This window comes from Mytilus edulis, chromosome 3 (genome assembly GCF_963676685.1).
Source record: "Mytilus edulis chromosome 3, xbMytEdul2.2, whole genome shotgun sequence".
NCBI classification, from domain to species: Eukaryota; Metazoa; Mollusca; class Bivalvia; order Mytilida; family Mytilidae; genus Mytilus; species Mytilus edulis.
The window spans coordinates 30,295,330-30,310,272 of NC_092346.1; the positions used below are offsets into that span (position 1 = coordinate 30,295,330).

A 14,943-nucleotide genomic window follows, 5' to 3' on the forward strand; every position below is an offset into this window, starting at 1 on the left:
TGTTTTTCGTTCAATTTTTTTATATAAATAAGGCCGTTAGTTTTTTCGTTTGAATTGTTTTACAAACATTTTTGGGCCTTTTATAGCTGACTATGCGGTATGGACTTTGGTCATTTTTGAAGGCCGTATGGTGAATTATCTATATTATTAAACGAGAAGACCTCATTTTGGGTGTCGCTTCTCCTCTTTCCACAATAAATTAATCAACACGCCTCTGTGTCTTATAGGTATAGTGCATAGTCGCATTTGTCATCTATTCATATGATTATTCAGATTGAGTTATTTCGGGAGAAAAACGAGAAAAAAGGTATCCGGATATTGTCCCGCCATTGGACGAAATTTTAAGTCAGATTAGACTTCCGGTTTGCGTTTTTCTGTATACTTTGAACATACATATACAAAGAATAACGTGTATTTTCAGAATTCTATCTGCTATCATTTTCAAGTTTACTATCAACGGCGGTCACATAGTTTATTAAATAGAGCGGGTCTGTATACTATACCAATGACCACCATGGATCGATTAGTAAACTTAGAATTGAAAGTAAATACACTGACTATATTTATAAGGAATATATTTTCATAATATACAGATAAGCGCTAAAAATATTCATGTGAACTTTTGATACCTTTTCTGAAATTCTTTAGTCATTAAATCTTTTACAAAAAAAAAGATGTGGTATGATTGCCATGTTGAGACAATTCTCCACAAGAGACCAATATGACACAGAAATTAACAACTATTATAGGTCACCGTACGACCTTCAACAACGAGCAAAGCCCATACCGCATACTCAGCTTTAAAAGGCCCCGAACTGACAATGTAAAGAAAACTAGCGGCCTTATTTATCTACAAAAAATGAACGAAAAACAAATAAGTTACACATAAACAAACGACAACCACTGAATTGCAGGCTCCTTACTTAAATGTCCATAACATACTAAATGTATGTTCTAAAATTGGGAATTTGGAAATAAAGGAGGAGGGATAAAAAAAAAAAAAGCATTTTCCTGTCCCCAATAAGCTATGACTTATGACACTTTTGCTGAAATTCTCCAGTCATTCAATTTTTTACAAAATTCTTCCAACAACACTTTACATACTTTAAACTACGCTCTGAATGCCCGCGAATTCCTGAGTCATTTTGGTCTCTTGTGGAGAGTTGTCTCATTGGCAATCATACCACATCTTCTTTTTTATATTAACAAACTTCCTATTCCTTAGATGTTATCATTGCAACCATATGGCAATGCAATACCTATAGTTCCTTTATTCAGAAATTGTCTCTTTCTTTTCGGTAGAAGAACTTAATACTTAGTTATTATACAATTTTCCCGGGTTTTTTTTTTTTTTTTTTTGGTGGAATTCATGATGCTCAATCTTAAGTATTCTTTGTTGTGCTGTGTATACTGTTGTTTGTTTTAGGTCATTTTTCGCTTTTTTCCATTGTATTGTCAGTTTGTTTTCGACTTTAAATATCCTTTTTGTAACCCTCGTCACTCTTTGAAAGTCGCATTTTTGTTTATATTAGCATCAAACATTACTTTAAATGCTGCAAATATGCCTGTTAAAATTATGAAAATTTTATAACAGAACGGGTGCCGGTACGTAGTAATTGACCTGATTTTGTCATTCGGATGACAGAGGTGGTCTCGTTTCCGTCGGTTTATGAAATTTTTCATTTGTTAAAGTATATGATACTTGAACGCCAAATGCTTGTTTCTGATTATTCGATGTCGTTTACACATATTCACAACATATACATTTACTGTCATTTCTTCTACATTGTCATCGTCGTTATAATGTTCAAATTTTAAATACTTATCAAACCATTTGAATAAATCTACAATTAAACAAAAATAAATCTTTTTATTAAATAAACAAAGAAACAAAGAAAATAATTATATTCAAATGTCAAAATCCGCATCAGGTTTGCTATGACAACAAAATAGTTGACATAACCACTGTCGAAAGCTCGTGAATCCACTGTTAGGTTTAGATTGAACATCAACTTCTATATCTATTTCAGATTCCTTTGTTTTACTAGTAATCGTTGAAACATGAATATCTTCCAATAGTGGTGAAAAGAATGGCCTTAAATGTGGTCTTGGAGTTTCTTCTGTGTCACTTAAACTAATACTGAACCTTTCACTGTCTGACGTCCTAGATGTGTCTGGTATATCTAAAGAAAAATGGAACATTTTATTAAAATATGAACAGTGAAAGTCAGACATTTGTTTTTCAAATGCTTGAATTTTAAACTACAATCTGAATTTTACTTATAGCAAAACGACTGTGGATGTAAAAACATTTCGTATTGACATTTTCAGTGTTGAATTTATAAAGTTTTTAGTGAAATGAAAATTGAATGACAATTAGTGTTGATATCCTACATGTTGATGTACAATGTATTTATTTAAATGAATCAAAAAGCCATCAAGATTATAAAATGATAACTTCGATATATTGAACAAGGTGATTTGATATAATGTACCTTCATCCTTTGTATTGTCATCCAATGTCGACAAATCTAACTTTAGTTCTTCTTTTAACGCAAGCTGTTTATTAATGACTTCTTTTGTTGAAGGCTTACTTCTCTAAAAAAAGTAGAGTAAATTAAAGTGTTATTAGGTCCTTATTTGCCAGTCGTGATATAAAAAATTCGGCGAGTTTCTGTTTTGAAAGACCACCCCAGTAACTCATAACTTTTTAAGGAATACAATACTATGGAACGCCGTAACTGCCTTATGGTACTTCATTCTTTATCATGATGAGGTTTTTCTTTATTTTGATGAGGTTTTTCTCTCTCATGATGAGGTTTTTCTTTATTATGATGAGGTTTTTCTTTATTATGATGAGTACTTTTATATGCGTTTATCATAATGTTATTTTGACATTTTGTTTCAGTATGATTTAGGATTATATACAGCATTTCACCAGTACATGTGAATCAATGCTGTAAAATGTCGTTTCATCTTTTACTGAAATTATTTAATTGAATAGCAATATCAATACTATTTACCTTAAATACTTTTGTTTATTGATATGTAATATACTGTTTTGTCCATTTAAGTCACAAGTACATCAGCACTTCAATTTTTGCATCACATTTTTTATTTTCATTTACAAAGGGGGTACATGTTTTGAGTAATCAACTCCTCCAATTTTTAACCCACATCACTAAAACTACACAGGAAGATTGCACATATGTTTAAATTGTGTACCTGCTATTGTCGAATTGTTTGAGGATTTTTGCTATATATTTGTTTCCATACTTGTGAACTTACTCATTTGACATTAAAAGGTACGGAAGAAGGTATAATGCAAGTTTTTGTTTTATAATTACGATAACACCTGGTAACATGCAAACTGTATGTTTTATTTTGGGTTACCGCCGAGAACACCTGTTATATTTTGAATTTGTTGGAATTTTTTCCTTTCGGGCGAAAAAAAATGTAAAATTGTGTACATGTGTGTTCCTGAACTTTTTTAAATCCCATATTTTCGTACTAGGAGATAATGTTTATCTATACTTACTGTTGATCGCTGCATTCCTCATGTCTGTTGTTTGGAAGCTTTGATAACTGTAATGCTGTTCTCTTACAAATGAGTTTATTCTTTCTTTTTTCACCGGTGAAAGGAAGGGTCCTGGTTGTCTTATCTCTACTTGTTCCTCTTTAAGATGCAGTTCTTGTTGTGAAGTCAAAGCCTTCTCTTTATTGTCTTTTGGCTGTCGAAAAAAAAATATGTATGAAGATATGAAAATTATGATAGTAAACTTTTGCTGTCTTTGCACAATATTGAAACAGGTCGGTTTTTTTTATTTTCAATAAACTTTATAAGCTCCTGATTGATAAGACGGCTGCTCTTAGGAACGTGTATTGTTTTAAATATTAACACAAATACTATATTTTTTTACACAAAGATAAACACGACTGTACTTATAGTTAAAGTGTTACGTTTCTTAAGACCCAATACTCAGACGATCAAGTGGACGAAACATGCATTAACACAAATGTATTTAAATACCTCCTGGGAAACACGCTGCGGTGAGTCAATGTCGGTGGCTGGTTTCCAGAATTCCGCAAATTGTTTCTTTATCTGTTCTTGTTCTCTTGCTATCCTATTCCTCTCCTTTTCTTCTTTGATTATTTTTTCTTTGGCATATGCGTCAACAAGTTTATTGTATTCAGCATCTCTGACGGATTTGTAAAAAGCAGCACATTCATCATTGTCTGTTATATCTTTGGTTGATATGACTTCAGACGAATCTTCTTTCTCTTGTTCTCTTACTTTCCTATTTCTCTCCTTTTCTTCCTGGATTATATTTTCTCTGGCATATGCGTCAACAAGTTTATTGTATTCAGCATCTCTGACGGACTTGTAAAAAGCAGCACGTTCGTTTTCTTCTGTTATTTCTTTGGTTGAAATTATCTGTTCTTGTTCTCTTGGTATCCTATTTCTCTCCTTCTCTTCTTTGATTATTTTTTCTTTGGCATATGCGTCAACAAGTTTATTGTATTCAGCATCTCTGACGGATTTGTAAAATGCAGCGCCTTCATCATCGCCTGTTATTTCTTCTTCTCTGTTATTCAATGGCATTTCTGTCTCGTTAATACAATAAAATATTTGTGCAACAGACATAACGTTAGCTTCTATTTCACTGAAAATGAAACCAAGGAATATTCAGAACTATGATGTGACGCCGTTCAGGAAAGTTATATATAACCCATTCAATAAAATACATAAATAGTGAAGAGGACATGTTCAAAGAGAGCAATCAGACATACTGAATGTTATTATTTTTTTCAGACTTATAAAAAAGGTATACCACATCTTCATATATCTATGTCTATCATTTTTAATTGATTGACAATACTCAATAGCTCTTACATCTTGAAAAAGGTCAGTCTAGAAAATAAAATTTGTTAAAATATAATAGCAGTACGGACATATATCATACAGAAGTCAGTGCTTACCTGAAAGCAACTTGAAATAATGACACCAGTAAACTCCGGATATTCCATTCAAGACTGCTATTATCGGTCTCCATTTCTAGTCTGAAAAATAGAAAAGGTAATATTACAGTAAAACTAATTTAAACGTTTTGTTTATATTAGCGGGACGGCTGCAGTGCAGGCGATTTGGTGTCACGATATCACAGTTGCATGGGTTCGAATCCCGGCGAGGGAAGAACCAAAAATTTGCGAAAGCAAATTTACAGATCTAACATTGTTGGGTTGATGTTTAGACGAGTTGTATATACATTATGTACACAGCCATGTATCACCATCATTGATGGCGATCCGATGGATACATCTGTTGTAGGGTTGTCACTGACTCAGACGTACTTATGAATATAATTATTTTCTGTGACTGTATCTTACATTAATTTGTAGGATCCTTTACTATAGATAATTTAGCTGATCTGTAACAATAACATCTTCATGCCTTATATATCATGTACTGTAGTACGCCGCTAGATTAAAACTGACGTGGAAAGGTAACACATGCCCACCGAAAGCTCTTTTTTTGAGAGCCCAGGTGGTCGTGTGGTCTAGCGGGACGGCTGCAGTGCAGGCGATTTGGTGTCACGATATCACAGTTGCATGGGTTCGAATCCCGGCGAGGGAAGAACCAAAAATTTGCGAAAGCAAATTTACAGATCTAACATTGTTGGGTTGATGTTTAGACGAGTTGTATATACATTATGTACACAGCCATGTATCACCATCATTGATGGCGATCCGATGGATACATCTGTTGTAGGGTTGTCACTGACTCAGACGTACTTATGAATATAATTATTTTCTGTGACTGTATCTTACATTAATTTGTAGGATCCTTTACTATAGATAATTTAGCTGATCTGTAACAATAACATCTTCATGCCTTATATATCATGTACTGTAGTACGCCGCTAGATTAAAACTGACGTGGAAAGGTAACACATGCCCACCGAAAGCTCTTTTTTTGAGAGCCCAGGTGGTCGTGTGGTCTAGCGGGACGGCTGCAGTGCAGGCGATTTGGTGTCACGATATCACAGTTGCATGGGTTCGAATCCCGGCGAGGGAAGAACCAAAAATTTGCGAAAGCAAATTTACAGATCTAACATTGTTGGGTTGATGTTTAGACGAGTTGTATATACATTATGTACACAGCCATGTATCACCATCATTGATGGCGATCCGATGGATACATCTGTTGTAGGGTTGTCACTGACTCAGACGTACTTATGAATATAATTATTTTCTGTGACTGTATCTTACATTAATTTGTAGGATCCTTTACTATAGATAATTTAGCTGATCTGTAACAATAACATCTTCATGCCTTATATATCATGTACTGTAGTACGCCGCTAGATTAAAACTGACGTGGAAAGGTAACACATGCCCACCGAAAGCTCTTTTTTTGAGAGCCCAGGTGGTCGTGTGGTCTAGCGGGACGGCTGCAGTGCAGGCGATTTGGTGTCACGATATCACAGTTGCATGGGTTCGAATCCCGGCGAGGGAAGAACCAAAAATTTGCGAAAGCAAATTTACAGATCTAACATTGTTGGGTTGATGTTTAGACGAGTTGTATATACATTATGTACACAGCCATGTATCACCATCATTGATGGCGATCCGATGGATACATCTGTTGTAGGGTTGTCACTGACTCAGACGTACTTATGAATATAATTATTTTCTGTGACTGTATCTTACATTAATTTGTAGGATCCTTTACTATAGATAATTTAGCTGATCTGTAACAATAACATCTTCATGCCTTATATATCATGTACTGTAGTACGCCGCTAGATTAAAACTGACGTGGAAAGGTAACACATGCCCACCGAAAGCTCTTTTTTTGAGAGCCCAGGTGGTCGTGTGGTCTAGCGGGACGGCTGCAGTGCAGGCGATTTGGTGTCACGATATCACAGTTGCATGGGTTCGAATCCCGGCGAGGGAAGAACCAAAAATTTGCGAAAGCAAATTTACAGATCTAACATTGTTGGGTTGATGTTTAGACGAGTTGTATATACATTATGTACACAGCCATGTATCACCATCATTGATGGCGATCCGATGGATACATCTGTTGTAGGGTTGTCACTGACTCAGACGTACTTATGAATATAATTATTTTCTGTGACTGTATCTTACATTAATTTGTAGGATCCTTTACTATAGATAATTTAGCTGATCTGTAACAATAACATCTTCATGCCTTATATATCATGTACTGTAGTACGCCGCTAGATTAAAACTGACGTGGAAAGGTAACACATGCCCACCGAAAGCTCTTTTTTTGAGAGCCCAGGTGGTCGTGTGGTCTAGCGGGACGGCTGCAGTGCAGGCGATTTGGTGTCACGATATCACAGTTGCATGGGTTCGAATCCCGGCGAGGGAAGAACCAAAAATTTGCGAAAGCAAATTTACAGATCTAACATTGTTGGGTTGATGTTTAGACGAGTTGTATATACATTATGTACACAGCCATGTATCACCATCATTGATGGCGATCCGATGGATACATCTGTTGTAGGGTTGTCACTGACTCAGACGTACTTATGAATATAATTATTTTCTGTGACTGTATCTTACATTAATTTGTAGGATCCTTTACTATAGATAATTTAGCTGATCTGTAACAATAACATCTTCATGCCTTATATATCATGTACTGTAGTACGCCGCTAGATTAAAACTGACGTGGAAAGGTAACACATGCCCACCGAAAGCTCTTTTTTTGAGAGCCCAGGTGGTCGTGTGGTCTAGCGGGACGGCTGCAGTGCAGGCGATTTGGTGTCACGATATCACAGTTGCATGGGTTCGAATCCCGGCGAGGGAAGAACCAAAAATTTGCGAAAGCAAATTTACAGATCTAACATTGTTGGGTTGATGTTTAGACGAGTTGTATATACATTATGTACACAGCCATGTATCACCATCATTGATGGCGATCCGATGGATACATCTGTTGTAGGGTTGTCACTGACTCAGACGTACTTATGAATATAATTATTTTCTGTGACTGTATCTTACATTAATTTGTAGGATCCTTTACTATAGATAATTTAGCTGATCTGTAACAATAACATCTTCATGCCTTATATATCATGTACTGTAGTACGCCGCTAGATTAAAACTGACGTGGAAAGGTAACACATGCCCACCGAAAGCTCTTTTTTTGAGAGCCCAGGTGGTCGTGTGGTCTAGCGGGACGGCTGCAGTGCAGGCGATTTGGTGTCACGATATCACAGTTGCATGGGTTCGAATCCCGGCGAGGGAAGAACCAAAAATTTGCGAAAGCAAATTTACAGATCTAACATTGTTGGGTTGATGTTTAGACGAGTTGTATATACATTATGTACACAGCCATGTATCACCATCATTGATGGCGATCCGATGGATACATCTGTTGTAGGGTTGTCACTGACTCAGACGTACTTATGAATATAATTATTTTCTGTGACTGTATCTTACATTAATTTGTAGGATCCTTTACTATAGATAATTTAGCTGATCTGTAACAATAACATCTTCATGCCTTATATATCATGTACTGTAGTACGCCGCTAGATTAAAACTGACGTGGAAAGGTAACACATGCCCACCGAAAGCTCTTTTTTTGAGAGCCCAGGTGGTCGTGTGGTCTAGCGGGACGGCTGCAGTGCAGGCGATTTGGTGTCACGATATCACAGTTGCATGGGTTCGAATCCCGGCGAGGGAAGAACCAAAAATTTGCGAAAGCAAATTTACAGATCTAACATTGTTGGGTTGATGTTTAGACGAGTTGTATATACATTATGTACACAGCCATGTATCACCATCATTGATGGCGATCCGATGGATACATCTGTTGTAGGGTTGTCACTGACTCAGACGTACTTATGAATATAATTATTTTCTGTGACTGTATCTTACATTAATTTGTAGGATCCTTTACTATAGATAATTTAGCTGATCTGTAACAATAACATCTTCATGCCTTATATATCATGTACTGTAGTACGCCGCTAGATTAAAACTGACGTGGAAAGGTAACACATGCCCACCGAAAGCTCTTTTTTTGAGAGCCCAGGTGGTCGTGTGGTCTAGCGGGACGGCTGCAGTGCAGGCGATTTGGTGTCACGATATCACAGTTGCATGGGTTCGAATCCCGGCGAGGGAAGAACCAAAAATTTGCGAAAGCAAATTTACAGATCTAACATTGTTGGGTTGATGTTTAGACGAGTTGTATATACATTATGTACACAGCCATGTATCACCATCATTGATGGCGATCCGATGGATACATCTGTTGTAGGGTTGTCACTGACTCAGACGTACTTATGAATATAATTATTTTCTGTGACTGTATCTTACATTAATTTGTAGGATCCTTTACTATAGATAATTTAGCTGATCTGTAACAATAACATCTTCATGCCTTATATATCATGTACTGTAGTACGCCGCTAGATTAAAACTGACGTGGAAAGGTAACACATGCCCACCGAAAGCTCTTTTTTTGAGAGCCCAGGTGGTCGTGTGGTCTAGCGGGACGGCTGCAGTGCAGGCGATTTGGTGTCACGATATCACAGTTGCATGGGTTCGAATCCCGGCGAGGGAAGAACCAAAAATTTGCGAAAGCAAATTTACAGATCTAACATTGTTGGGTTGATGTTTAGACGAGTTGTATATACATTATGTACACAGCCATGTATCACCATCATTGATGGCGATCCGATGGATACATCTGTTGTAGGGTTGTCACTGACTCAGACGTACTTATGAATATAATTATTTTCTGTGACTGTATCTTACATTAATTTGTAGGATCCTTTACTATAGATAATTTAGCTGATCTGTAACAATAACATCTTCATGCCTTATATATCATGTACTGTAGTACGCCGCTAGATTAAAACTGACGTGGAAAGGTAACACATGACCACCGAAAGCTCTTTTTTTGAGAGCCCAGGTGGTCGTGTGGTCTAGCGGGACGGCTGCAGTGCAGGCGATTTGGTGTCACGATATCACAGTTGCATGGGTTCGAATCCCGGCGAGGGAAGAACCAAAAATTTGCGAAAGCAAATTTACAGATCTAACATTGTTGGGTTGATGTTTAGACGAGTTGTATATACATTATGTACACAGCCATGTATCACCATCATTGATGGCGATCCGATGGATACATCTGTTGTAGGGTTGTCACTGACTCAGACGTACTTATGAATATAATTATTTTCTGTGACTGTATCTTACATTAATTTGTAGGATCCTTTACTATAGATAATTTAGCTGATCTGTAACAATAACATCTTCATGCCTTATATATCATGTACTGTAGTACGCCGCTAGATTAAAACTGACGTGGAAAGGTAACACATGCCCACCGAAAGCTCTTTTTTTGAGAGCCCAGGTGGTCGTGTGGTCTAGCGGGACGGCTGCAGTGCAGGCGATTTGGTGTCACGATATCACAGTTGCATGGGTTCGAATCCCGGCGAGGGAAGAACCAAAAATTTGCGAAAGCAAATTTACAGATCTAACATTGTTGGGTTGATGTTTAGACGAGTTGTATATACATTATGTACACAGCCATGTATCACCATCATTGATGGCGATCCGATGGATACATCTGTTGTAGGGTTGTCACTGACTCAGACGTACTTATGAATATAATTATTTTCTGTGACTGTATCTTACATTAATTTGTAGGATCCTTTACTATAGATAATTTAGCTGATCTGTAACAATAACATCTTCATGCCTTATATATCATGTACTGTAGTACGCCGCTAGATTAAAACTGACGTGGAAAGGTAACACATGACCACCGAAAGCTCTTTTTTTGAGAGCCCAGGTGGTCGTGTGGTCTAGCGGGACGGCTGCAGTGCAGGCGATTTGGTGTCACGATATCACAGTTGCATGGGTTCGAATCCCGGCGAGGGAAGAACCAAAAATTTGCGAAAGCAAATTTACAGATCTAACATTGTTGGGTTGATGTTTAGACGAGTTGTATATACATTATGTACACAGCCATGTATCACCATCATTGATGGCGATCCGATGGATACATCTGTTGTAGGGTTGTCACTGACTCAGACGTACTTATGAATATAATTATTTTCTGTGACTGTATCTTACATTAATTTGTAGGATCCTTTACTATAGATAATTTAGCTGATCTGTAACAATAACATCTTCATGCCTTATATATCATGTACTGTAGTACGCCGCTAGATTAAAACTGACGTGGAAAGGTAACACATGCCCACCGAAAGCTCTTTTTTTGAGAGCCCAGGTGGTCGTGTGGTCTAGCGGGACGGCTGCAGTGCAGGCGATTTGGTGTCACGATATCACAGTTGCATGGGTTCGAATCCCGGCGAGGGAAGAACCAAAAATTTGCGAAAGCAAATTTACAGATCTAACATTGTTGGGTTGATGTTTAGACGAGTTGTATATACATTATGTACACAGCCATGTATCACCATCATTGATGGCGATCCGATGGATACATCTGTTGTAGGGTTGTCACTGACTCAGACGTACTTATGAATATAATTATTTTCTGTGACTGTATCTTACATTAATTTGTAGGATCCTTTACTATAGATAATTTAGCTGATCTGTAACAATAACATCTTCATGCCTTATATATCATGTACTGTAGTACGCCGCTAGATTAAAACTGACGTGGAAAGGTAACACATGCCCACCGAAAGCTCTTTTTTTGAGAGCCCAGGTGGTCGTGTGGTCTAGCGGGACGGCTGCAGTGCAGGCGATTTGGTGTCACGATATCACAGTTGCATGGGTTCGAATCCCGGCGAGGGAAGAACCAAAAATTTGCGAAAGCAAATTTACAGATCTAACATTGTTGGGTTGATGTTTAGACGAGTTGTATATACATTATGTACACAGCCATGTATCACCATCATTGATGGCGATCCGATGGATACATCTGTTGTAGGGTTGTCACTGACTCAGACGTACTTATGAATATAATTATTTTCTGTGACTGTATCTTACATTAATTTGTAGGATCCTTTACTATAGATAATTTAGCTGATCTGTAACAATAACATCTTCATGCCTTATATATCATGTACTGTAGTACGCCGCTAGATTAAAACTGACGTGGAAAGGTAACACATGCCCACCGAAAGCTCTTTTTTTGAGAGCCCAGGTGGTCGTGTGGTCTAGCGGGACGGCTGCAGTGCAGGCGATTTGGTGTCACGATATCACAGTTGCATGGGTTCGAATCCCGGCGAGGGAAGAACCAAAAATTTGCGAAAGCAAATTTACAGATCTAACATTGTTGGGTTGATGTTTAGACGAGTTGTATATACATTATGTACACAGCCATGTATCACCATCATTGATGGCGATCCGATGGATACATCTGTTGTAGGGTTGTCACTGACTCAGACGTACTTATGAATATAATTATTTTCTGTGACTGTATCTTACATTAATTTGTAGGATCCTTTACTATAGATAATTTAGCTGATCTGTAACAATAACATCTTCATGCCTTATATATCATGTACTGTAGTACGCCGCTAGATTAAAACTGACGTGGAAAGGTAACACATGCCCACCGAAAGCTCTTTTTTTGAGAGCCCAGGTGGTCGTGTGGTCTAGCGGGACGGCTGCAGTGCAGGCGATTTGGTGTCACGATATCACAGTTGCATGGGTTCGAATCCCGGCGAGGGAAGAACCAAAAATTTGCGAAAGCAAATTTACAGATCTAACATTGTTGGGTTGATGTTTAGACGAGTTGTATATACATTATGTACACAGCCATGTATCACCATCATTGATGGCGATCCGATGGATACATCTGTTGTAGGGTTGTCACTGACTCAGACGTACTTATGAATATAATTATTTTCTGTGACTGTATCTTACATTAATTTGTAGGATCCTTTACTATAGATAATTTAGCTGATCTGTAACAATAACATCTTCATGCCTTATATATCATGTACTGTAGTACGCCGCTAGATTAAAACTGACGTGGAAAGGTAACACATGCCCACCGAAAGCTCTTTTTTGAGAGCCCAGGTGGTCGTGTGGTCTAGCGGGACGGCTGCAGTGCAGGCGATTTGGTGTCACGATATCACAGTTGCATGGGTTCGAATCCCGGCGAGGGAAGAACCAAAAATTTGCGAAAGCAAATTTACAGATCTAACATTGTTGGGTTGATGTTTAGACGAGTTGTATATATATATATATATATATATATATATTGATATATATATATTGCCTAATTTGTTGTAATTAAATCTCTCTCTTTCTCTCTCTCTCTCACCCCTCATATGTCTGATTTTTTTCAACCGATAAAACACTCAATGGTTGGTTCATTTAATTTATTCCTCGTTCATGCAATATCTCTGGGTTTTTTTTAATGTGAATAAAAACTTACCAAGTTATTCTCGATTGCTGAATCTCGGACAAATAGTTATATACGTTTGGAATCGTTAAAAAGGCGTGTACACTGCTGAAGGCAAGTTAACAAACTGGCGACGTTGCCAAGGAAATATCAGAACTATGACGTTTAGACGTTAAGGATCATGTGACATAGTTTCTAATGGTCGAGGTTTAACTGTACATCATCCCTGTTTTTTAAAATAGCAAATAGCAAATAGTATTATTTTAACAGCAGTTTACAAGGGTTCCAACAACTTCCATGCAAAGTTAATTGACCCCTGATAAATTTTACCATTTCTAAGGTTTATTAGTGTTATGTTGCCTCCAACATGATAACGCCGTGTTTAAACATCCATGATACATTTGAGCATAACTGGGGAATTAAAATTCAGAAAAGCGGCCGCACGATTTGTATAAAGTGTTCTTTAAATTTCAACTGGTAATATCTGTGTTTATTTATTTCATTTGAATTATAAAATTGAGAATGGAAATGGGGAATGTGCCAAAGAGACAACAACCCGACCATAGAGAAGACAACAGCAGAAGGTTACCAACAGGTCTTCAATGCAACGAGAAATTCTCGCACCCGGAGGCGTCCTTCAGCTGGCCCCTAAACAATTATCTACTGGTTCAGTGATAATGAACACCATACTAAACTCCAAATTGTACACAAGAAACTAAAAGTTTAAATAATACAAGACTAACAAAGGCCAGAGGCTCCTGACTTGGGACAGGCACAAAAATGCGGCGGGGTATGCACACTACTGCTAGATAAACAGACTGTTTTGAACTAACTTTATAATTATTTTATATGTTTATGATGCATTTGCAAGCCAATTGTACACAATTTTACATATATTAATCATAGTTCAATATAACAGCAAAAAAAATAAAATAATAACCAAACAAAAATAAATAAAAAGATAATACTGTAGGCAGCGGTGGAATTGCTACTATTAGTTTACTTTACTTGACATACAAGAGCCTTAATTTTTTTTACAAGATTGTTTTATGTAAATGATTCTTGCAAACAGCCAATATTGAAATCAGTTCAATTATTCTAACTTTGTAGTATGGCTGTTAATGTGGATGATCAAAATAATATACTGATTTTACTTGCGCCTGAAAAACAAATCAGTTAAAAATAGCAAAGTTGTGTAAAAATTAAGTTTGAGAAAAAAGTTTACAGGATATCAAATATATCAATAATTTTTTGCTAATTTTGCATTGGTTTTCCTTTATTTTTGCTGAGCATGACACCTAAGACAAAAATAAATAGTCTTACCTTATAATGTAATTCCTACAATCTTCACACAACTTTCAAAATTCAACTTTAGATATTCAGGCGTAAAAAAGCAGCAGGCAGATAGATAGCAACGTTCTAATCTGATACAAGTGTCGAGAAGACCGCGGGACCGGCAACGTATCGGAAGTCATATTGTATCTAAGGTCGACGTCACACGGCGACGTCTCCTTATCTTCTCTTAGTAACTAGTAAACATCAAACTACAAAGCTGTTGTGTATTTTATCAGAGT

The 14,943-nt window shown here is 37.0% G+C and overlaps 1 protein-coding gene across 1 annotated transcript; it reads right to left on the reverse strand.

Annotated features, from left to right (window-relative positions):
- Positions 1-3,524: 3,524 nt before the first annotated feature.
- On the reverse strand, positions 3,525-14,799 carry LOC139515164 (DNA ligase 1-like). Its single transcript, XM_071304726.1, has 4 exons — positions 14,693-14,799; positions 4,981-5,061; positions 4,031-4,664; positions 3,525-3,731 (listed from the first exon to the last, which is right to left on the reverse strand). The coding sequence occupies exons 2-4, from the start codon at positions 5,052-5,054 to the stop codon at positions 3,525-3,527; spliced, it is 915 nt and encodes a 304-aa protein (XP_071160827.1). The 5' UTR covers positions 5,055-5,061; positions 14,693-14,799.
- Between the last annotated feature and the right edge of the window lie 144 nt (positions 14,800-14,943).

Bases quoted from the DNA above. Each gene is read 5' to 3' on its own strand.
- LOC139515164 (XM_071304726.1), bottom strand. From the start codon at position 5,054: ATGGAGACCGATAATAGCAGTCTTGAATGGAATATCCGGAGTTTACTG. The intron at 4,665-4,980 runs GTAAGCACTGAC...TTTCATTTTCAG, and splicing joins TTATTTCAAGTTGCTTTCAG to TGAAATAGAAGCTAACGTTA. The intron at 3,732-4,030 runs GTATTTAAATAC...TTTTTTCGACAG, and splicing joins CGCAGCGTGTTTCCCAGGAG to CCAAAAGACAATAAAGAGAA.